This window comes from Hylobates moloch, unplaced genomic scaffold (assembly GCF_009828535.3).
Source record: "Hylobates moloch isolate HMO894 unplaced genomic scaffold, HMol_V3 SCAFFOLD_8, whole genome shotgun sequence".
Taxonomy (NCBI): Eukaryota; Metazoa; Chordata; class Mammalia; order Primates; family Hylobatidae; genus Hylobates; species Hylobates moloch.
The window spans coordinates 119,763,691-119,789,465 of record NW_026652283.1 but is presented as its reverse complement, the minus strand read 5'-3'; the positions used below and the strand labels follow the sequence as shown (position 1 = coordinate 119,789,465).

The 25,775-nt window shown below is 35.9% G+C and overlaps 1 protein-coding gene across 4 annotated transcripts in view; it reads left to right on the top strand.

The window, feature by feature from the left end:
* The window catches only part of TNKS (tankyrase), a 223,285-nt gene that overhangs the window by 124,233 nt on the left and 73,277 nt on the right, over positions 1-25,775 (top strand). For all 4 annotated transcript variants that reach the window (XM_032162495.2, XM_032162497.2, XM_032162498.2 and 1 more), the window contains exons 4-6: positions 461-497; positions 1,229-1,304; positions 25,081-25,175. In XM_032162495.2, coding sequence (XP_032018386.1) covers positions 461-497; positions 1,229-1,304; positions 25,081-25,175 — 208 coding nt within the window. The remainder of the gene's footprint in view (positions 1-460; positions 498-1,228; positions 1,305-25,080; positions 25,176-25,775) is intronic.

The following is a 25,775-nucleotide window of genomic DNA, read 5'->3' as shown; positions in this document are numbered from 1 at the left end:
TTTCCATGTCATTACCAATAAAACTTCAGTTTTTTAGAAGACTAGTAATCTGTACCTTTAAAGAGCCACATTATTTTGCTTTTGTCTCAGAATATATTATGCTTCACAAGTATACTGTGACAGCCTGAATAGAAAAGGGGGGAGGGGACATTGTCTTCAGCTGGCATGCTGTTATCAGAGGGAATGTGTTTCTGGACACGAGATGTAGCATTCATTGGTTGTCTGAAGAAAGCTATTTCATCTGAGGATTGGACAAGAAGCTGCGTCAATTTGCTGCCCGTCTCCAAGGCACTGGTGATGCTGCCTTCACAAGCTGGCTCACGTCACGGCTCCATCACCCAGCGGGGTGTGGACTCTCTTTTTCTGTTCTTCTCTATTTAATTCTCTATTTGCTGCCTACTGCATTTCTTAATCTGTCTTCTGCCAAATGCTAACAGCATGATATTTTGCAATCATCTAGGTGAATACAAGAAAGACGAACTCCTAGAAGCTGCTAGGTAAGTGATTCCATTCATTTTAAGTGTGTATATTGCATTGAGGAAGAGAAGGAGGAGGGCAGGTGGAGGACTATAAAAAATATAACGTTATTGTCATGCTTGGATTTTATGCAATTATGCAGATCCTAAATCTTTATATACTTTATATCATTATTGTATGTAATAAAATCTTTTCATATGGTGATGATTATAAGGTTAATTTTATTTGGAACATTTCTTAAGGTACCTGCAAACCCTAGTTGCCCAGCTTTTCCAATGATATTCTTGGAGTATTTAAATACCTATATCTTCATTTTCTTCTGAAGATTTTTCTAGCAAAGCTTGAATGAAGAGCAAAAGTAAATGTTAAAATCCTCATCTATTTTTTTTGTTGTTCTTGGTCATTTATAATTTAATTTATTAGCTCTTTACAGCATTTTGTATGTATTTTTTAACTCCAACGTTTTAGTCCATTTATCAGAATAAAGTTTGTTTGTAATTAAGAAGATGACTTTATGTAGATAAATAAAACAAGAATGTAGAAAGCTACATTATTTAAGATACTACTATAGGGTAATTAACAGGAATTAATTAGAAATATATTAATTGAATATTGCAAAAGAGATTTATTGTGATCCATGTAAAAGAAATCAAAGGAAACCCATAGTTTACTCTCGTGTGAAAAAATTGTACATAAATATTCATAAGAAGCTTTGTAATTTTAGAGGAATTGACTTACTACCTTTTTATAGGAGTGGTAATGAAGAAAAACTAATGGCTTTACTGACTCCTCTAAATGTGAATTGCCATGCAAGTGATGGGCGAAAGGTAAGTTATTTTAAATACAATCCTCTTTAACTGCAGTGCTTCAAAATTTTGTGAATGTGGCATGTATACATATATAAGCACGTATACCTACATGGGTTTATTTTAACTGGCATCTTTTCACTGTAAATGAAATGCTGCTATATCTGTTATTGGCAGTTGTGACACATTCATAGAACTGGTGAAGCATGGATCTTAAGTAAGCCTTTTCTCTTAGAAGTAAGTCTTTTCTCTTAACTGCAAGTTATCTGTTACATGAAACTGCAGTTTTGTCGGTGATTAAAATTACAGCAAATGCTCTTTTCTGGGTATGATAATAGAAATTGGAAATTACCCATCTTTGTTAAGACATTTGTGTTTTTGATTTCTTATTTGGCAGAAGAAGATTTGTTTGCTACATACCAACACTTTTTCCATTAAAGCTGAGAAATTGCTGTTAATGATTTTTTTACATCTATGTAACAGCTCTGCTCTTTTATTATTATTTGTCCTGGCTAAGTTTTAGTTGTGGAATATTGAAAGAAAATAGATTAAAACAGAGAGGAATATTCTATATTAACATGCAGTTGCCATAAATGTAAGGTAATATATAAAACATACAGCTGGCAGCTTCATTATCTACTTTGTATTCTTGCTGAAGATAGATTGAAATGTAATCCTTTATGGCCTTTGGTAATTGCAAAGTTTTGTAGTGATTTACCTAATAGACATTGAAAACCAACGCAGTCTATACCATAAAGTTGGTTTTTTTTAAATGAGAGTTAATTTTTTAATGTTAACTAAAAACCTAAAACATTTTTAAAGACACATTACAAAAACTGAGGAAAATTGTGTGTCTAATATTTAAAGAATGAATTCTTTTGAAATTATTTACAGTGAAAATGTTATGGCAATACCAGGATGGATGGTGCTCCTCAGAAATAATAAACTATTTTGCTTTTAAAAAATTACTTTTCTGTGAGTGATAATTTTGCAGATCAGATTTTTGCAAGCTTCCCTACTTTTTCTCTATTTTAATGAAATCCAAAAACAGTGGCAAGGAATTGAGTCCCTCAGAATATAATTTACGTTCATTTGTTTTTGTAGATAGCTCATATATCGTTACATGGCCCAGTGAGTATTTTGTTTCTCTGGGTAATTTGGGGAGAGACTTCTACTTTCATAGAAGGTTAAATTACCCATATCAAGCTATAAGCTAGTAAGGATTTACTCAGCACCATTACTCTTGGGAAGTGTTTTTAAATGGTAACTCTTCATTTTTCCTTCAGTTTTGAAGTTGCTTTAGGGAATTTAACACTCTTGTGTGCACTTTAAACTCCAGATTTTATTTGGATCCTCCAAGTATATAAAGTGATTTCTATCACTGTGTAGAAAAGGGCCTTCTTATCTGTGGTTAAATGGCAGCTATTTTTTAGACAGAGCTTGTTTCACCCGGCCTACGTCAGTTTTCTATAACCGTTTTAATACTACAGAACTTATGTGAGATTACTACAGCAGGAGTCGATTTCTGTCACGGCCTCGTTCTCCCTTCCTTACCCTTCTACTTTGACAGCCACATTCCTAGTGCAATAAATCATAATAATTAAGGAACATGATCCCTGATATTTAACAAATTATCTCTTCTCCCTGCTTTATCTCCTACACAAATGTATAGAACTCATGTATTTTTCTTTTTCCTTAAAGGAGAATATACTTCCTTTAACTAGAACCAATGTATTCCTCATCCAACTTCTTTTGGCTCCTTTTCTATATTACTCTGTGGCATTTAGAGTTCCTTAAAGTTTATACATATCTTTTTCTTTTACTCCTCTATTAGCTCTCCTTGTATTTTGCACCAGGACCAAGGCTGGCACTTTGCATATAGCAGAAGCTTAGAATACAACTCTGTTGTTCCTTGATAAACATAATTTTATCCTCTGAGTGAGAAAAACATCTACCCTTTGCCATTTAGAAAATTAAATCAGAAGTATGTGAATGCAATATTTTATGTTTTTTGTTATTATTACTAATATTATTCTCTTTATTTATTTGGGGTACTGTTAACATGAGGGAGAACTGTATATTTTATAATGTTTAGAACATTTTTAAGAACGTACCTCAAGCATTATTATTGTACCAAAAGATTCCTAAAATATAAGTAATGCAATAATGTTCCAAAATGTACTCATACTTTTTTAGATTATCAGGTTTTTTTCAAATTAAATTCGATAGAAAAAGAAAATTAAACTTAAGCATTTATTAGGTTTTAGTGCTATGCATATAAGAAATAATTAACAATTGCTCATCTACGTGGTTTGAATTGAATAATTCCTATTTAGATATTATTCTCATTTACGGCACAGAGTAATTCTTATTAAATGTACCAGTTGCAATAAAGCCACAAGGTGTTAAATGTTCTGGGTGCTAATGGAGATTGGGACAAGATCCCTTAGTTATGCCAGTTTTATTTTCTTCCTGTTGTTATCAAGAAAACAGGTAGGCAAATCTAGCTGCTAAAATTACAAGTATCTGTCTTAGTAGATATGTAGTCCTTTTTTAGAACATTTGCATGTGTTTATTTAGAATTAGAAAGTCAGATTGTGTATTAATGAGAGGATAAAGGTACTTTTTCATATATAGTAAGTCAGGCATATAAAGTTTATTTCCTGAATTTCATTTTGGAACACAGCGTAGAACCAAATCCTTTTTTGGAAGTTTCCTAAATTACTGTATTATTGCTTAACTGAGCCCTTTTCTTAGTTTTTACTACAGTTCCTGGTTTGTAAATTTAAAAAGCCCATGAAAATGTTAATTTTGAAATGTTTTTGGAAAAGAAATGTCTCTTATACAGTGGTTAGTAGGTGGGGAATTTGCCTAGAGATATGTGGGGGTTTGAGACTTTAGGTTTTTTTTTAACGTAATATGTGGGATTATACAATGAGAGTATAAATTTCAAGTACTCTTAATTTTGACTGTGACTTGATGATTATCTAATTAGGTAATATTTGAGAAGTTAATATTTTATTTCCTAAAGACAATTGGTTTCCTAACCTTTAGAATTCTGAAAATTATAAAACATCTATAAGGTTTTATACAGTTTATATTGTTACTATGCTTTTATTTTACACATAAATCAAAATTGGCTCTTGGCTACACTAGAAATTTTATTGGCTTTTTTTTCCCTAAAAAAAGGCAGAATTTTTTTTTGTTCTAAAATGCTACCTTTTGTTTTGCTCTAAAATGATACTTTTATACAATTATATACGTGTTATAATGATGACCACTTTTAGAAACATAGGAACATAGATACTATTTAGTCCTCTTCTGCCTTCTGCCCAGTATGATTAGTCATAACAGTCCACAATTCATTATTGCCATTAGGTGAACCAGAACCTTAAAATACGTTGTTACCTTTCTAGAATTCTTTATTCCTATATTTTCAAACTTGGATTTTTTGACCTTTAATCTCCCTTTATAGTGTTTTATATCAGTATCAGATGTTTTATTAGCTATTATCCACATGTTCTGGCCTTGTTTGATGTCTAAATTTAAGGTGGTAATATTCTCTTGTTTTCCAGTGTTAGTTTTCATAAGGATACCTTTTATAATAAATGAAAATAAATATTTGGATAAAATTAGTCTAACAGTCAACTCTTTTGAGAGTTCTTTGTTGTTCCTCTCTGCGTTATTCTCCTTTTCTAACTGTCTTTATCCCCTTACAAAATAAGTGTCCTAAATTTACCCATTCCTTATCTTAACAGGCAATAGGTAGGGGTTAGGGACTATTGCACATATTCCCAAACAGAAATAATATGTATCTTTGAATATATCTACTCTGTCTACTATTGCTATTATTATATGTCACCAAATAATTGAAAGTAACTAATATTTGATAGGTGCTTTTAAAATTACATCTCCAATGTAATTTTGAGTATTTCAGGTTTCCCTCTGCTCCTTTTATTCATTCATTCCACCAACACTTAACACCTACCATGTGTAGGTCACTGTGCTTAGTGTCATGGGAGATAACCATATGGTTGATGGTACTGGTTAACAAGGAGCTCAGACATTGGTAGAATGATTAAGACATTATGGAAGACATTGAAGCTAATGCATTAAAATGATACAATATTCCTTTTGCTGTGATACAGTTAAAAGTGCTGATTTAAGGTGAGAATGTTTTTTCCTGGCCCTTTTATTTTTAAGGCTTTAGTATTTAGTATACCCTTCTGTAAGAAACCACAAATTTAGATGAACAGGTAATTGGAGGAACATGATTTTAATTCAAAAACCTTAAAGAGTTCTTTAAATGTCAACTTTCTGTAAATATTTGCTTCCAAATAGTTAATAATGAAGATGACTGGAAACAGAGAAAAGTAAAGTGTTTGAAAACTACTTTCAAAAGGGAATCAATCAGAAATAAAGTAGAATTTAGTGAATTTAGTGCTGTACCTTGAAGACACCTAGAAAAACTGTGATACGGCAAATAGACTGTAAGGTCAGAGGGATTGGGTTCTATTCTGCTTTCCAAGTGTGTGTCTACGGCTCTAGGGTTTTTAGTTTACTCACTCTCAAATGGAAATAACCATACCCATTCCACGAGGCATTTGAGAGGATTAAGTGAAATAATGTGGTCAGTGTACCTAGTACAGTTTGTAGCACACAGTAACCTTTAGAAAATTAGATGCCTACTCCTTTGATAATTTTTTTTGAAACTTTCAAATGTATCTAGAATGGACACTTACATACTTTTAAGTACTCCAGCATTCCCTTTCTCTCCCCTTAAATGTCCTTATTATCCAAGCTCTGTCCCAGCTGGCTTTGGATAAAATAACCTATAGGTTGCCTGGTAATCTATGAAGCATATAATTGAATTAATTTATTTGGAGCTTGGCCTTCCTCTCTCTTCACCCAGTGTCACATTTAATAAATTTGTTTAAATTAGCAGCTTATAAATTCAGAAGTACATTTTTGAGATATATTCCCATTTTTAAACACGTTGATTAAAAATTAATATCTGGCTGAAAATAATGCCATATATGGAATTCCATAAACCCCATCCAGTGAAGAACAAGAAAGATGTAGGATTAGTGTAATTCTTTGTATCTACATTTAAATTTTAGGGTTGTAGAGTTTCTCATTATTTTTGCTCAGTACCCCCATCTCTCAGTATAACTTTTTTCCAAACACTGTATTTGGCCAGGATTTTAACAATCTTTATGTGGTAGGTTGTTATTTGGAGATGCCTCAATAAACCATCCTTTTTGTTGTTCATGCCCTTGTCTAGCCCCCTGCCACATTGACTCTGGGCTTAGCCTGGGACTTCTTTGAATAAAGTAAGGCACAAGGGATACTCTATCCTTTTCAGGACAAGCCCCTGAGTTGGCCTGGCAGCTGCTAGTTTCTTTTTTTGCAATTCTTCTTCTTGGAACCCAGCTGCCATGTCATGAGGCAGCCCAAGCAGCCATGTGACGAGGTCCACATGAAGAACTGAGGCCCCTAGCCAACAGACCCACCTGAGTTCGTATGGAAGCTTCCTAATGATTCTAACTATCCACACGTCCCAGACAGTTTAACCCCATCTGAGTTCCCGATCCATCCTTAGGGTGACATCAGCCATCCTAGCACCGTAGCTCATACCACATAGAGCTGAACACCTACCCAGGTAATTCACCGCTGTTGGGGTGGTTTGTTACGTAGTAATAGATAACTGAAATACCTGACTAAAAGAAAATATAACTCAATGCTTATTATCTATTGGGCAAGAAAGATTCCATCTTTTTTTCAGCTTTATTACTGAAAACGATTCTTTCGTAGTTACTTGGAAGAATAAGTGAGGATTTTAAAATATCTTTCCAAATATATTTACGTCTTTAGATATGTTCAGTTCTTTTGAATTTATATCTTACAATTTAAGTATTTTCCACCTCGGAATGCAAAAACATCATTTTATGTGCATCTTTTGGGGTCATGGTATTGTGGGAAAAAGCAGGAACTTGAAGCTAGAACACCAGATTTTAAGTTTCAGCTGTTATTAGCCATGTGTTCATGGCAAGTTTTATCATATCTCTTGAGTTCTCAATTTTTTTAGCCTAAAAAAATGAAGAATTTGGGCCATGTGAGCTCTGAAGTACCTTTCGACTCTAACATTTCAAGATTATAATATATTTTGTTACTTATTTTTCAGCAGAGTTAGTAGCAATTGCCCGTAATGCAGAATTGAATTTCATAAGAGATGGTATCCTCACACTGGATACAACACTCATGGTATCTGCAATAAAGTTTCTGTAGAGCCCCTTTCCCCTTTAAGAAAGAGAGTGTTAGCATTACCTGGGGGTACATATCTAGCTCTCTATGACTATATGAGACTATATGGCCTATAGTGACCTTTATCATCCTCCATTCTTGCCAAATCATGGTAGATAAAAGGTCATACCAGTTTTAAATTTCCAACTTTTATGGATCCTAGTTCAGATGCTACTTGGGATTACAAGAAGGTCAAAATGCAGTAAGTCTGCATTGGGGAACTCTTCAAATACTTTAGGTTTAATTATATAGCTAATCAAATCACTTCTTCGGAGTACGTCTTGCTGAGCAATGTGTATCTTTCTGTAGTGCCGAAATCCCTTAGAGCAAGCTTTCTTGCCTACTTATGTTGGGATATATTGTATAAAATCTTTATGCTTATGTATATTCATTTTGTACCAATAAGGACTTGAAAATGTCTTTTTTATTTTTCATTAGGGAGTTACTTCTACTAAAACAATCTCTATTTTGTCAAGCATGACATTTCTACTGGTAAGCGTAATTAGTACCAGTGCCAACTGCGCTGTTTTCTCTGTTGGAGAAATGAATTTTTAGTAGAAGGGGACCGACCACAGTGCTAAAAAGCAGCAAAATGATAAAACTTAGTTGTCCATTTACCTCTATTTAGCCACTCTCCTAGCTTTGAATTGTTCTACCTTCATATCCAGAAGCCCAAGCTTCCTACTGTTTTCCACTTTAGACTGCTCAAGGTACCAGAAGGGAGTTGGTACTAAATCCTTTGGCCGTGAGTGTGAGTCATTATTAAAAATTTAGAAGCCAAATTACAAATATGACACTTTAGCATCTGTTTTTAAAATTGTTAGAATCGAAGTTTAAAGTGTTCTTTCTGCCTTTACAAGTAAATCGCACTTTACGTTAGTAGAGTGGATTACAACTACAGCAGTAGCTGGAGAAAAACCCATGTCACAGAGTGGCAAAGGAAAAAGAGCAGGAAGAAACACACAAGATAGCTTCTGTGGTATTGCTGATGTCCCAGTTCTCTAATTGAATGAGTGCTGGATTAAATATTACATGATAAAGATATTTTAAAATATCTCTGTAATGATTATGATTTGAGTAGCCTTTGGATTGAACAGACTGTTCAGTTAATGTCATTTGACAGTAGAGTATTCTACAAAAAGTTATTTAAGTAAAACACTATATTGTGTAAAAAAAGGCTTGTTTAGGTGCAAACAGAAGTCTGATTTCAGGAAATTCTTCCAGCCTGATGAGAAATGACAAAAAGAAAGTGATGAGTTAATTATGGATTTAAGAATTCTGAAATTATCTGTAACTTTGAATTGGCATTATTAAAACAATTGTTTGGCCACAATATAAAACCAATGTAAACTATGTCTTAATTCATTGTATACCATTTCTAATGTCTTAGTCAGCTAGGATTGCCATACCATTGACAGGGTAGCTTAAACAACAGGAATTTATTTCTCACAGTTCTAGAGGCTGGGAAGTCCAAGGTTTAGGTTCCAGCATGGTCAGATGGTCAGTTTCTGGTGAGCAAGTTTTTTTTCTTTTCTTTCCTTTTTTCTTTTGAGACAGAGTCTTGCACTGTCGCCCAGGTTTGGAGTGCAGTGATGCAATCTCGGCTCACTGCAAGCTCCGCCTCCCGGGTTCAAGCGATTCTCCTGCCTCAGCCTCCCGAGTAGCTGAGATTACAGGTGCCCGCCACCACACCCGGCTAATTTTTTGTATTTTTAATAGAGATGGGGTTTCACTATGTTGGTCAAGCTGGTCTGGAAGTCCTGACCTCAGGTGATCCACCCATCTCGACCTCCCAAAGTACTGGGATTACAGGCGTGAGCCACTGCTCCCTGCCCAGCAAGTTTTTTCATGTCTCTATTTAGAAGGGCACTAATCTCATCATGAGGTTCCTACCCTTATGACCTCATCCAAACCATATTACCTCACAAAGACCCCGTCTCCAAATGCTATCATATTGGGGTTTGGGGCTTCAACATAAATTTTAGGGGAATACTAAGCATTCAGTCAATAAACCTGGTTATTTTTTCTTTATCACTGCCTTTTTTCCTTTTATTAAAGAGATTATCACTCAAGTTTGCTTCTCTGTCTCACACATATGCATATTAATCCATTCGCTCATCTCATTCAGTTAAATTAGGATTGTATTATGAAAACAAATTTCTAGAAGTATCAAAAATGTTCATATTACTCTGCCTTTTAAAAGAATGTTTTCAGTGACTAATTTAAAGAAATGTTTTTCTCTACTAAGAAAGCCATCAAGAGTAAAGCTTTAAGAAAGCACTGTAAATACTATGCATAATCACTTGAAATGCATATTTGGATAACTAAACTAGTAAATTTGGAAATAGACCAATTCTAAATATAAAATGTTTTATATTTTGATTTTATAAATAAAAATGCTTTAATTTGTTAATAGTAACATGATAATACCCTACTCTTGAATATTACAAAAATGCTCCATAAAATAATCTACTTTCAGACAGTGTTCTATACCCATGAGAATTGGGAGAGAAGGCTGTGGGCAGGGAACAGAACTAGAGGTCTCTGCTCCTGGCTGTTTTTGGCTGCCACATTCATTATACAAATGCAGAAACAACAAAGACTTTATCACTTAAGGAGCTTTGAGGTGACAGCATATCTGCAGAATCCTAGAGCTCTTAGCCACATTAAAATCAGCTGAATGAATTTGTCACTTTCCCAGTTTGCAGGTAAAATGACTATCTAATGATCTAAGGTGGACCGATTCCCTCCTATGTAATTATTAAATGCTGATCAGTGCAAGTGGTTTCTTCTTTCAAGAAGACCTCTATCTGTTGTCCATTACTTAGAATCTTTGATGCTTAGATATGAAAACCTAAGATTGAAAATATTAGTTACAAAAAGGAATTTATGTGCAGTTTGGGTAGAGTGAAAATTTTTCTCCTTTTATGAAGTAGAAAACATCAAGTTACTATCAGTCCAAGAAACCTTGGATTTTTTTCTTTTCGTAAAATCTACTGGCTATTTCTCATTAGATGATGAAAACCTAATGTTGCACCTTGAGAGTACTAAGCATTTTTGTTCACACAAACCTTGTGAGGGCATGCCAGAAACTCATTTTCACCACACGTTTTCATTCTTCTGCCGATTCTGAGGCCGGAAAAGAGAAACACAAATTGCTGGCCGCTGAAAAATCCCCTTGAAGATTCCACGATGATAATGTTACATTAAAATTGAATTAAGTTGGCATTCAGAGCTTTATTCTCACAAAGATTACCCTGTGGATTTCTTGTTCAATCTTATCTGCTCTTCTCCCTTCCCTTCTCTTTCTCTTCTTAATACATACATTTAAAATAAAGATAGTCCTTTATATTCTCACTTTAAAAATAAAGTTTTGGCCAAGCGTGGTGGCTCACGCCTGTAATCCCAGCACTTTGGGAGTCCGAGGCAGGTGGATCATTTGAGTTCAGGAGTTTGAGACCAGCCTGGCCAACATAATGAAACCCCGTTTCTACTAAAAATGTAAAAATTAGCTGGGTGTGGTGGCAGGCACCTATAATCCTAGCTACACTGGAGGCTGAGGTAGGAGAATCATTTGAACCTGGGAATAAATGTAAGTAAGTAAATAAATAATGTTTACTATTTGTGGCAACTTGAATTACAGAAACCTTGTTTTATATTTCATAAATTCTGTAGCTTTTAAAATGCCTTCCTAAAGATGAGTACATCCCTTACTTTGGAAGAACATCCTTTCTGAGGCTATGAAATATCAATTGTTATTTTATCTCTGTTCATATAATCTATCTAGGATTCATAGAATCTTATTCGGATGGGAACTTAATAGCAACTAGTTCAACCTCCCAATGCAGTGTTAGAACCTTCGCTATGATAGCTCTGACAGGTTCTGCTTAAGAGAGAGAGAGCTCGCTTGTTTAGATCAGACCATATTTAGATTTAGTGCTCAATTTAGGGTGTCACATTTTAAGAAGGGATATTGACCAACCAGAGTGTAACCAAGAAGGTAGTGAGAAAATTCTTCTCTAATAAGCAGTTGAAGTAACTGCAGGGGAGTTTAGTTCAAGAAGAGACCAAGCGACTGTCTGTTAGAGATATCTAGAAAAATCCCGCGCTGGGAAGGAGGCAGAATCAATTATTCCCTCCAATTTCAATATTGTTACTCTTTTTTGTCCCGCTATATTAAACTATTTTTAGGCAGCTTCTGTTATGAAGGAGTTCCACATTTCTGGGGCGCTCGTCCAATGGAACAGTCACACTGTCATTATTGATAGAATTTAATGTCTGCTGACCTATAGATCAGAATGCTAAAGTTGTCAGAACCAAGGAGATCCCTGCCTGCCGAGAGTAATTCTTGCCCCTCAGCTATATTAGTCCATTTCTGAACATCCTATCTAGGACCTGAGCCCCCACACAAAGGAAAATTAGAAATGCAGAATGAGAGTTTCTAAGTCAGACTGCCTGGATTTGACTCCTGACTCTCTGCTTTTAACTTGCCGTGTTAATCCCCCTGTACCTTAGTTCCCTCATTTGTTGTATGGAAGTAATAGTGTTTCTAGCTAAGGTAGTTGCTGTATAAACAAGTTAATACATATAATGCACTTAGAAAAGTGCTTAGTACATAGAAAATGCCCAAATTTTAGCTGTTATTTTTAATAAAATATTTGTATTTAAAATTTTTTGTGTCTTCTATGTCATTTTATTTTATTTAGTCATTGCTTATGTTTTCTGTTTTCTACGTCTTGCACTGGACACTGGCTTAGACTCAGTACAGATTGAAGATCTTTTATCATTCAAAATAATTTAGTTGATATATAGAGAGCCACACTCCAACTAATGAATTATTGTTGTTCATTTTACAGCATCTCAGATATAAAAAATTTGGTTGCATCCTACATGTCTTTCTTTTCTATTTTGTTCCTCCTGTCCCTTCCTCTGATTCTTGTTGTCCCCCCTACTTTTATTTTAGGTTCAGGAGTGGGTACATTTACAGGTTTGTTACTTGGGTAAATTGTGTGTTACTGAGGCTTGGTTTACAAATGATCCCATCACCAAGGTAGTGAGCATAATACCCAACGGGTCGCCATCTGGCCAGCTCCTCTCTCAAGCAGTCCCCGGTGCCTGTTTGCCCATCGTTGTGTCCATGTGTATTCACTGTTTAGCTCCCTCTTATAAGTGAGAACCTGTGGTGTTTGGTTCGTTGTTCCTGCATTAGTTCACTTAGGATAATTGCCTCCAGCTGCATCCCTGTTGCTGTAAAGGTTCTGTGTCATTTTAACCGGAAGACAACTTTGTGAGGAAGTCAGCACTGTTGTCACCCATCTCCCCCATTACAAAAACTGTGAATTAAAGACCTATTAATATGTTAAACAGCCTTAGGTTTTAGGAGTAGTATCATGCCATGGTCCACTGTGATGAGACTGTATCTGTGGTTAGATACGTTTAGCTCTAAGAACCGTGCTTGAAAGAACCGCTGACCAGAGAGAAAGACTCATAATGGGAGAGAAAACATACGACTATTAGAGAATCTAGTCTTGTCATCTGCAGAAGAGACAAATTAGAGGAGTCATACTTTTTGATAAAGAAGTGAATAAAGTATCTTTTTTCCTTTCATCTCACCTTGTTAATCAATATTTATTTTCCACAAGGTTTCTCTTTTAAATTATCATTCTAGTATTCCAAAAGTTAAGTAACTTCAATAAGACTGTCTGATCTTCATTATGGTGGTATTAAAAATCCCTTTGAAAGACAGCATCAGCAATGAAATATATTTATTTCCATGGACTCATGCCTATATCGATTCTCTAGCTGTTACTTTGTTTTGGGTTCTCATCTAAATATCACTCTCTCAAAGAGCTACTAAGCTCTTTGCTTCTTAGTTTCTTAGCAGATTAATCATGTCTCTGTGCCTGATAGAAATTTAATAAAGCTAATTATGTGTTTATTGTATTTTCCTAAGAATTTCATTTTAATGGCTAATGTAGTATTTTATTTTTAGAAGGGAAACTGATTGATCTTAACCAAATGATAGACTTAAATGAAATATGTTTTGATAAGACAAAGCAAAAGTAGAACCTTACTAAATAATTATGGTACAGCCACAGAATGGAAATACTGTATAGCTCTTACAAAGAATAAGACAGACAGATATGTACAAATATTAAGAGGAAAGAAGCTAATCATAGAAGAATATAATAACAATCCTATTTGTGTGGGAAAAAAACAGCAACAAAAAGAACTCAGAGGAAAAACAAATACATGTTCATATACATGGAAAAATATCTGAAATGATCATTGTGCAACTGTAAATAGTGATTACATTTGGGAAGGGCGCTTGTTTGGCTGGAGGGAAAAAATAGAAACGTTTATATTGTAGTATTTTCTCTACTGTTTGAATTTTTAGAGGGAATGTAGTAATTTTATCATTTAAAAAGGAACTATTGGGGAGAGGATGGTGAATAAATGTAAAGTAACTGATATTGAAACTGGTTAAACTGAGGAAATACATATACAATACTTTATTTGTGAAGCCAGACCTGGACACAGGAAGATGCAGGAAGTTAAAAAAAATTATAATGATGATATGTAGAACACATGAGTTCAGAGAGGTAGTACTTAACAATTAACTGCTTACAAAAGTGATGGTTCATTGAGCAATCTTACTACTAAAAGCAGAGTACAGTAGGTCACCTGATAGCATATGCACACGCACACACAATTTTCTCATTCAGGACAGATTCAGAAACAAAGAAACTGATATACATTGCCTGGCTAAGGTAGGGTGACCAACCTTCTTAGTTTGCTGAGATCAGTGGGTTTTCTAGGATCAGGAAAGTACTGGGCAAATCAGGACAAGTCGGTCATGGTAATCTACAAAGTCCCAAAGGAGTTGGTCTAGGCCAAACTGGATCTTCGTCTTACAGAAAAACAAAATACACTATGCGTCACAGTTTAGAACGCTCTCTGAGGACTTACAGCTTCACAGTTGTGATTTTATTCTTTCTTAGGAAATGCATGGAACATCACACGTGCTTGTATTGAAGTGTCAGTGTAAATCTGTCATACAAATTTAAATTCACCATGTTGGATTATCCTTGTCCTCTCTTGACCTTTAGCAGTATAAATCAAAAGCTGACAATAACTCTCATTCTTCTTTTTTAAATACCCTACTATATGTAAGGTGCTTTGTTAAGCCTTTAAAACATAAAATTAAGGTATGTTCTCTTTTCTCAGTGAACTCACAGTGAATTAGGAGACAGATACATAAGTAAATAACTTATTTTGGAACAAGTGTAAGAGTAAAAGATTGTGGCAAGTGTTTTCAGGACCAGTCTTTTTTCTTTCAAAAAGTAATGTCCAGGCCCAGTGTGGTGGCTCACGCCTGTTATCCCAACACATTGGGAGGCCAAGGCAGGTGGATCACTTGAGGTCAGGAGTTCACGACCAGGCTGGCCAACATGGTGAAACTCTGCCTCTACTAAAAATACAAAAATTAGCCAGGTGTGGTGGTAGGCGCCTTAGTCCCAGCTGCTTGGGAGGCTGAGGCAGGAGAATTGCTTGAACTTAGGAGGTGGAGGCTGCAGTGAGCTGAGATCACCCCACTGCGCTCCAGCCTGGGCAACAGAGTGAGACTCTGTCTCAAAAAAAAAAAAAAATGTATCGTCGAAAGACAGAACGAGAAGAAAAGAGGTAATTATTTGGAATATTGGTATTTTGGAATCTCATTTAAAAATCTTGTTCAATAATAATAATAGTCCTAAGAAATTAAAAATTAATATTTATATTTTATGCTTTTAGATGAAAGGTGAGCTAGATGCTAGGCTATTCTGTCTAGATGGTAGTTATAACGTGAAAAGCTTCCCCAGCATTCTCAGAGCAAGGAAACCTTTTCTTCTGTACCCAGCAGTCATTTGTGAGATAACAACATATATTTTATATTAAAATGTAAATGCTAAAATTCCATTTGGATTAAATATGTAATAATACATCTAGACATACTGATAGTTGTCATGATTTTATTGCTCAGTGGGGGAAACAAAAGATGTAGTCATTAAATTTTTGTATTCTAGGCACATAACAGTATATATAGGTCTTCCAAAGCAGATAGCTACATTGTGAATCCATAAGAACTTTTAATTCTAATATTAATCCTTAGGAAGATTTTACCTTTCATCATTGTTTGGATTTATTAAGAAGTTATGTGTGAAACTAAATATTCATATTTTGTTACTAACTTAATTTTTTCAGAAGTTACTTTAATTCTCAGTGGTTCTAGCTAACTGATAATTGTGGCATTTGAGTTGCATGAAGTGGAGTGGAGTGACGAAAGGGAAGAGGAAAAGGTGAAGTTGGAAAGTTGCTGGGTGGGACGTAGTCAGGGAGATTGCTTACGGCCTTCTAGAGCATTATAAAGCAGTTTCTTCTTAGAGTGAGATGAAGACCCACTGGAAGATTCTGAGCACGAGATTTATATACCTAACTTAGGTTTTAACAGAATTACTTTGTTGTCATGTTGTGTTACTCTGAGGGGATTATACTGGAAGCAAGGAGACCTAGTAGAAAGCTGATGCCACCAGCCAGCTGAGAGAGGATACTGTCATCAAGTTGGTGACAGTAGATGTGGTGAGAAGTGACTGTATTCTGGATATATTTTGGAGGCATAGCCAAGAGAAATAGTCTGATGGGGTGAGTATAATGTGTGGGAAAAAGATGGGAATGAAGAAAGACTCCCAAAGTTTCTGGCCTGAATAACTAAAAGGATGGAGTTGTCATGAACAGGAAATTCTGCAGCATATGTTTCAAGGGAAGCACTAGAGGGAGCTCCATTTTAGACATGAAAAAAGCATGAGAAGTCTTACGTATATCATGTAGTGCTGTCACATAGGCAGTTGGATTATAGCACATGACTATATGTCATTTACTCCATATAGTAACCAGTAACCTCCAGAGCATGGAAGTTAGCAAAGGGGACTAGGCTGGAGATATAATTGGGGAGTTGTCAGTTCATGGGTGCCATTTAAAGCTACAAGACTGCATGAGCTCACCAAAGGAATGAGTTAGACAATGTAGAAAAGAGGTTTAAGGACAGACTTTTGGAGTACTCCAATGTCAACAGAATGAAAAGCAACCAGCAAGGACTGAGAAGGGGTAACCAGCTAGGGAGGAGGAAAACGAGGAGTGTGGTGTACTAGATGCCAAGGAGGAAAACATTTTAAGGAGGAAGAAGTGATCAATGATACCAAATAATGCTAATAAGGTCAGATAAGATAAGGACTGATAAATGACCACTAAGAAATAACATGAGGAAGTTCTAGCCAGAGCAGTCAGGCAAGAAAAGGAAATAAAAGGCATCTGGATAGGAAAAAAAAAAACAAGTCAAACTACCTCTCTTCACTTACAGTATGATTTTATTCTAAGTATAAAAAACCCTAAAGACTCCAAAAGGCTGCTAGAACTGATGAATGATTTTAGCAAGGTTTCAGTATACAAAATCCATGTACAAAAATCAGTAGCATTTCTATACACCAGTAGCATCCAGGCTGAGAGTCAAATCAAGAGCTCAATCCCATTTACGGTAGCCACAAATAAAATGAAATAGCTAGGGATATAGTGATCCCAGAGAGATGAAAGATCTCTACAAGGAACACTGTAAAACTCTGCTGAAAGAAATCAGAGGTGATACAAACAAATGGAAAAACATTCCACGCTCATGGATTGGAAGAATCAGTATCATTAAAGTGGCCATACTGACCAAAGCAGTTTACAGGTTCAGTGCTATTCCTATCCAACGATCAACGTCATTCTTCAAAGAATTAGAAAAAACTATTCTAAAAATCATTTGGAACCAAAGAAGAGCCCAAATAGCCAAAGCAATCCGAAGCAAAAAACAAAGCCAGAGGCATCACACTACCCAAATTCAAACTATACTGTCAGGCTATAATAAAGAAAACAGCATGGCACTGGTACAAAAAAACAGACACATAGACCAATGGAATGGAATAGAAAGCTCAGAAATAAAGCCACGTACTTAACAATCATCTGATCTTCGACAAGTCCAACGAAAACAATTAATGGGGAAAGGATTCCCTATGCAATAAATAGTGCTGGGATAGCTGGCTAGCCATATGCAGAAGAATGAAACGGGACCCTTACCTTTCATCATACACAAAAGTTAATATGGATTTAAGAATTTAATTATAAAACCTAATACTATAAAAATTCTAAAGAAAAACCTAGGAAATACCATCCTCAGCATCAGCCTTAGCAGAGAATTTTTGGCTAAGTCTCCAAAAGCATGTGTAATACAAATAAAAATTGACAAGTGGGACCTAATTAAAGAGCTTCTGCACAGCAAAAGAAACTACCAGCAGAGTAAATAGACAATCTACAGAATGGGAGAAAATATTCGTAAACTATGCATCTGACGAAGGTCTAATATCCAGAATCTATAAGGAACTTAATTCAAAGCAAAAACCAACCCCATCAAAAAGTAGGCAAAGGACATGAACAGACATTTTTCAAAATAAGACATACAAGCAGCCAACGAACATGAAAAAGTGCTTATTATTACTAATCATCAGAGGAAAGCAAATCAAAACCACAATGAGATACTGTCTCACACCACTCAGAATGGCTGTTTATTAAAAAGTCAAAAGACAATATATACTGACAAATTTGCAGAGAAAAAGCAATGCTTATACACTGTGGAATGCAGTTTGGAAATTTCTCAACTTAAAACAGAGCTACCATTAGGCCCAGCAATCCCATTACTAGATATATACACAAAGGAAAATAGATTATCTTACCAAAAAGATACATGAAGTTGTATGTTCATTGCCATGCCATTCACAATAGCAAAGACATGAAGTCAACTTAGGTGCCCATCAGTGGTGGATTGGGTAAAGAAAATGTGGTACATATACACCATGGAATACCACACAGCCCTGAAAAAGAATGAAATCATGCCCTTTGCAGCAATATGAATGGAGCCAGAGGCCATTAACCTAAGCGAATTAATGTAGGAACAGAAAACTACATAACACATGTTCTCACTTATAAGTGGGATCTAAACATGGAGCACACGTGGACATAAACATGGGGACAGTAGACATTGTGGACTACTAGAGGGGAGTGGCGCAGGTTCAAGAACAAACTACCTGTTGGGTACCATGCTCACTACCTGACTGCACTATACCCATGTAACAAACCTGCACATGGCCCCCTGTATCTAAAAGTTAAATTTTAAAATGAAAAAAAAAAAAAAAAAGCTTAAGTATATAAGCTACTTAATAAGATAATGATAAATAATAACTATCGTTTGCTGAGTTTTTCCAGTGTGATAAATATTATGTGCTTTGTACAGTTATCTTTAATCTATAAAATATTCCTGTGTGATAGGGATTACAATTCCCACTTCACAGATATTGGAAGCCAAGACCCAGAGACATTAATAAATTAACGGAAATACCTAGTAAAATTTCCAAAGCTGGAATGCAAAACGAAGATTAAAAAGCCTTTATTCATTTTCTCATATCATGCTTCCTGGGCTTATGTTGAAGCTACTGCTTTGCAAAAGGCTTATTGTCACTATTTTAGCTATCCCTTACATGCATGGTTGTATAGGAAAAGTTAAAACTACCTTAAATGCTTTATACTGCACTGCAAATCTATAGGATAAAAGGCAAAGATAGACAAATTCAAGTTTGTTTTTTCTTATAGCCTGAATCCAAGAAGAGATCTTTGATTTATAGGACTTCCTTAAGACCTTTTTTTCTGTTAACATTTTATGATATTAAAATATCAGTGATAATATTTATCTTACAGCAGAATAATATTTAGTTTTTGTATTTGCATCTGTTCCATAATTTACCACTTTACATGTTTGTCTTTTAAAATGTTCCTAACAGAAACATCTGTTTTTAGAATAAATCAGAGGTGTACAAACTGGCAGTGATTGCTGTGCTGTGTATGTGGATGTCCTAAATGTTTGATTCTTATGTTTACTAGTTTACACCCATCATCGAATTATCTAGCAACATGTGTATTTTAGAAATGGGGCTGCCTTATTTATCTAAAACAAATGATACTCTGTTAATTATCCTAGCAATTAGAAAATTACTTTTACCACTGCTTTGCCATTTGGCAGCTGAGATATAAATTTGGCACTATGTGGTAACCATTAACTAGGTTTAGTCCTAGGGTATGTGGTGTTTTTGCTTTGGATCAGGAGACAGCATTTGGTAAATAGCAGTTGTAAATTTCTTTTTTCCCAAAGTTTGAAAAACCTCAGGGCCTTTAGTGGCATGAGTTTGTGGAAATCATCCTTTTTTTTCTCAATTTGTCACTTCTTTTTCTCTTTGCAGTCTGCCATTTTCTCAAATTTATTGCATGCATTTTATTTATTTTTATGTGCCTTCTATGATGCTATATAAGTTGCAGGATTAGCATTCACAGGGGAATGATGACTTGGAAAGTCTCACCCTGCTCATTCTGCACTCACTCTTCCTGTGAATTCACCACTCTCATAGCTCAGCTACTCCTACTTAGATGCTGCTGCCACTTTGCTGACAGCGTCATTATTTCTCTCTTGGATTAGTCCTGTACCCTTCTGTTCAGGCCTTCCTGCCATAGAGTTTGCTCTCTCTCTTCAATTTTATTCTCCACGTAGTAACTAAAGTGATCTTTCCAAGACTCTAATCTTAAGTAATTTTCTGCTTCAAGTCTTTCAGTGATTTCTCATTATTCTTAGGCTCTCCCCAATCTCATACACTACACTTAGCCACCGAATTTGTCTTAAGTTTCTGAAATATACCTTGGCCACTGATATTAACATGGATTCTTCACACAACCTGGAATAAAGTTTCTTATTCTTTTGCCTCAGTGATTCTGTTTATCCAAAGTCTCACCTCGGAAAGCATTTCTTCTGAGAATCTTTCCTGACCCCGTTTCCCTCTGCTTGCCTCTAGAGTGGTTTAGACCAGCATCCTCCAGCTTTCCTGGGTGTCCTAAACTCCCCTCCCATGGGATTTGTCCACATCCACAGCATTTATATTGTATTGCCTGCTTTCTCTAGTGACTTGACTCCTCAAAATGCAGACTTCTGTTTCCTCATCTTTTGTCCTTCTGAATAAAGAATTCATTTATATGCATTTCCTTTAGATAATCACTCTTGGTGTGATTTTGAGGAAGAAGAAGATCCATAAGCGCAAAATACTGATTTCGCTTTTCTTGTTCTCATTGCTATCCCTAGCACTTAACGTGTTGTCAGATACGTGGTAGAAATTCACGTATTTTAGGTGAATGCTAGTGATGACCAGATTTTTGTTTTAGCCTTAACCTCTTCTGAATTCTAGTGCCATACGTGTAAGTCTCTCTCTCTGACATTACCACTGGGGTATCATCTAGGCACTTAAAATTCAGCTAACCCAGACCTCACCTTATTTCCCTCTGGCCTCTCCTTTCCTCCACTCCCTTCTTTTTTTTTTCTGTTGTTCTCTGTCGTTGGCATTTCCAAACTAGAAACTACTCTGTCTCTCACTAGCTAGATCAGTGATTTCTCAGAGGCTATCAATTCTGCTTCCGAATAGTTTTTGAAAACTCACCCTTCATCTCCATTTTTTCACAGACTTCCTGTCACTTTCTACCTTAATTACAGAGCCTGCTAATTTATTTGAGTTATATAGATTTCAGTAGTTTAAAAACTAAATATATTACTGTTTTCAAAGCATTGTAAATCCTACAATTAAATGATTTTTTTAAATCTGAAAACTAGTTAAATTTTTCTTATGTTTTGCCCTTTTTTTTTTTTGAGACGGAGTCTCGCTCTGTCGCCCAGGCTGGAGTGCAGTGGCCCGATATGTGCTCACTGCAAGCTCCACCTCCTGGGTTCATGCCATTCTCTTGCCTCAGCCTCCCAAGTAGCTGGGACTACAGGCGCCCACCACCACACCCGGCTAATTTTTTGTATTTTTAGTAGAGACACACGGGGTTTCATCGAGTTAGCCAGGATGGTCTCAATCTCCTGACCTCGTGATCCACCCCCCTCGGCCTCTCAAAGTGCTGGGATTACAGGCATGAGCCACCGCCCCCAGCCTGCCCTTTTAAATTATAGGTTTTCGTATGTATTCATTCATTTGAGAAGTTTTGTTCATTTTCAGGAATAAGAAATAAAAGTTACTGAATGAGCTTTATACAAAGAAAGTTGTGTAAAAGATAATACAAAAATGGAGCATCTTTTTGTTCATAAGCAAGAAAGATGTGACCCTTTTTATGTAATATTAAATATTAGCTATATGCTATACCAGCTTGCTGACTTCCTGACCAGTCCTCCAAAGCAGTCCTTGTCTGTGGAGGAAGTTTTCAAACTGCAATGTAAAGTGCAATTCAGTCATGGAAGTAATCCAAGATAGAGTAAGAGGGACTAGATTTACCTTGCTTCCTGAAACTCTAAGAAAAATAGACAAAATGTATGAAACAGTGGTTTTTAGACATTAAGCATCAGGCAGTACATGGTAATTATCCCTGAGAGAGGGTAACAACTCCAGCTTACCACCTCCAAAGAATTTCCAGGCCTTAACACAAGGAGGGGAAAACCAGGAGGAACGTGATGGTCTCCCTGACTTGAGGAGATGAAATTGGGAGTTTGGGGAGACTAAGGTGGAAGGAGTTAGCAAGGCAGTGGCCAGGAAAGGGAGATCCACACAGGGTCCCCTTACAGTGTTCAGATAAGTACTGAGTAACACATGGGTGAGGAAACCGCTTGAGGCTAGTAAAAGAACCACACAGAAAGATTAGAGATAACAAGCCTAAGAACTCACACAGAGTCTGTAATAGTTTCTGTTGCCACCAGCCAGAGTGAAAAGCCCTCATAATTCACTGGATGTCATCAAAGGACAATGCCTCAGTAGTAGGGGAAAATCTGTCCTACACTAAAGGCTGCTCTGGCCCTGCCTACCAAAGCCTAGAAGCAAGCTTTGAAATTAACCTAATATTTGTGTAATTGAAGTCCCTAGTGGGACCCTAGTGAGAGTAATAGGAGAGGGAGCAGAAAAAATATTTGATGAAATCATAGCAAAAAATTTTCCAAATTTAGTGAAAACTATATTAGGTCTAAGAAGCACTGCAAGCTCCAATTCTGGGCATGCATGCGTGTGCACGCGCGCGCACACACACACACACACACACACGAAAACTATATCAAGGCATATCATAATCAAATTGCTTTAAGTCAGTGAAATATTAATGTAGAGAAATATTAGTGTGTCCAGAAGGGGAAAAACACATGTACAAAGGAACAAAGATAAGGATAACAGATTTCTAGTCTTGAAACAAAGCAAGACAGAGGACAGTGGTATAACATCCTTAAAATATTAAAGGAAGGAAAAAAGTTAACTAAACTTCATTATCCAGCAGAAGTATTTTTCTAAAATGAGAGTGAAATAAGAGTCCTGAAAGTAAGTTGATACTCCCTGACCGTATCATTTGCAGTAACATTTGACATGGATCTCAAAGCAGAAACTTAGCTGGACATGTTTGATGATAAAAAATTTTAATTGCCTATTTTTACATGGCATTTTACGTTTTAAAAAAGCACAGTGGCTCACGCCTGTAATCCCAGCACTTTGGGAGTTGGAGGTGGGTGGATCACTTGAGGTCAGGAGTTCCAGACCAGTCTGGCCAACATGGTGAAACCCCAGCTCAACTAAAAATACAAAAATTAGCTGGGTATGGTGGTGTGTGCCTGTAATCCCAAATACTCGGGAGGCTGAGACAGGAGAATCACTTGAACCCGGGAGGCGGAGGTTGCAGTGAGCTGAGACCGAGCCACTGCACTCCAGCCTGGGCAACAGAGCGAGATTCCATCTAAAAAACAAACAAACAAAAATGTGTTTCTATATGGGAGAAAACTTTACAGTAGTTTTCCCTTATCCTCGGGAGATACATTTCAAGAGCCCAGTAGATGCCTGAAGCCTCGGATAGTACCAAACCCTATATATGGTTTTTTGATCCCATAACTGAGATGGCTACTAAGTGACTAATATGTAGCATCTTCAGTATGGATGTGCTGGAGGAAGGGATGATTCCCATCCAAGGTGGGACAAAGTGGGCAGATTTCATCAGGCTACTTAGAATAGTGCTCAGCCTAAAACTTATGAATTGTTTGTTTCTGGAATTCCACATGTAATATTTTCAGACTAAAATTAACCACAGGTAAGTTAAACTGTACTGTATTTTCACAGGTTTTTCAGATAGCGAGGATGAGTGGTTTTATCTCCATTTTATACATGAAGAAGCTGAGACACATGAGTAGCATGACATCCACTGGGTTGCATAAGATCCAGGAATATAATCAGGTTTCCTGACTTCCTGTTCAGGACTCTTCTAATCTGAATGGTCTCCTCATTGATGGCTGGCATTGCTCAAAGTATTTTCTAAACTTAGAGACTGACAGAATATGTAAAATGTATGAAATATCTCAAAAGCAGTAATAGATAGTACAATGTTTAGTAATTCTTTTGTATCTTCACATCTGGAATAGGTGAAGAAAATAAATTAAAAATCTTATTAAATCCCAAGACCCCAAATAGAAGACAGGAAAAATGAAAGGGAATGCATTAAAGCCTGTGTGAAAAACCCGTTATGGTATTTAAACTTTAAATTAGCAAAGGTGGAAAATTGCTATGGTTGCAGGGAAGTTTTTAATTAAAATGAAGTTATTTCTGACTCTTAAAAGGTGAGGAGAAGTTTGATTAATTACCATACTAAATTTTAGCAGAGAACCTTCTAATAACTTGACTCAAATTACAATGTGGCAGAAATTGGCAGGGAAGAAACTGTATTCCTCTCTTGTATTTATATTGTGTATGTGGTACATAAAATGGAAGAATTAAATGCTACCTTGGTATATGTCATTGCACCCAGTGTAGCAAATTAGTTTTGACCATTACTAGCAGCCGTACAGAATGAATAAGGCCCATTGTCCTTTTTGTTTCCATTAAAGTTTGTTCAAATTGTTCTTTAGAGATGTTTTTCAATCTTTCCTATTAAAGAAATTTTCAGAGCTAGATCTTTAGATAAAGTTTTACGGCAGAATTGGGATTTAAAGGTTAGAACTTGAAAGGAGGACAGGATTTGAGTAGGATAAGGAAGAATGTTTCCAGTTATAGGAAACATGAGCCCTGGTGTGTCTTCTCAGAACAGTGAGAATGTTTCATGTTGGAAAGAAATAGGAAATCATGTAGAATAGGTAGGGTAAGGTTTGATTACTGATGGCCTTAAAAAAACAAGTAAGGGAAATAGGTGGATGGCACTAACGTTAGTATTGACTCCTGAGGGCAGTAAATTATCTCTCATTAAGTTATGAAATGTGAATTTTTGACATTTCAGCGCAGTATTTTTGTGTCAACTTTCATTGTGTTTAAATCTGAAATGGCGAAGCAAGGATTTTGTTTGTTTGTTTGTTTGTTTTTACCTGAAAAGGGGATGTGTTTTTCTTTTCTAGTCAACTCCTTTACATCTAGCAGCAGGCTACAACAGAGTTCGAATAGTTCAGCTTCTTCTTCAGCATGGTGCTGATGTCCATGCAAAAGACAAAGGGTAGGTCTATCAGTTTACTTCCTTTCAGTGCTTTGTTTTTGTCTGATACTCTAAACTTTTAAAACACTAGACAAAGTCATATGTCCCATTTGTTATGGCTTATATAATGTTTTAAGAATGTTCACAACTCTGATTTTAGGTTTTATTTTCATGTACCTACTTAATTAAAGATACTTCTCATAATAATTTCCCAAATCAATTTAATTTTATCACAGTTCTGTTACTTGAAGTTGAAATTGTGTCTCAGTTGCAGTTACTGTTTTTCAACTCTTAAATTGCATTTTAGAAAAATAAAACAAATTGAAAATTATGAAAATCCAGTAGCATAGCTATCAGATTCAACAGATAGTAAAGGATCATCCTTTACTGATAAACCAAAATCATAAATATACAATACCAAATTTTTTTTCTAATGAAATCTTGGACATATAAACTGAGAAAACCTAGAAGGTTGATGTGAGGGGATATGGGTGGTAACCAAAAAAGCAGTTATGTCATTTATTTTACCAATAGGTGAATTTTTGAAAACTTTGTATCAGTTTCCTGTAAAGTCTCCAGGGATATATGAACATTGGGTTTGCTATCCTATGTGGTGGACTA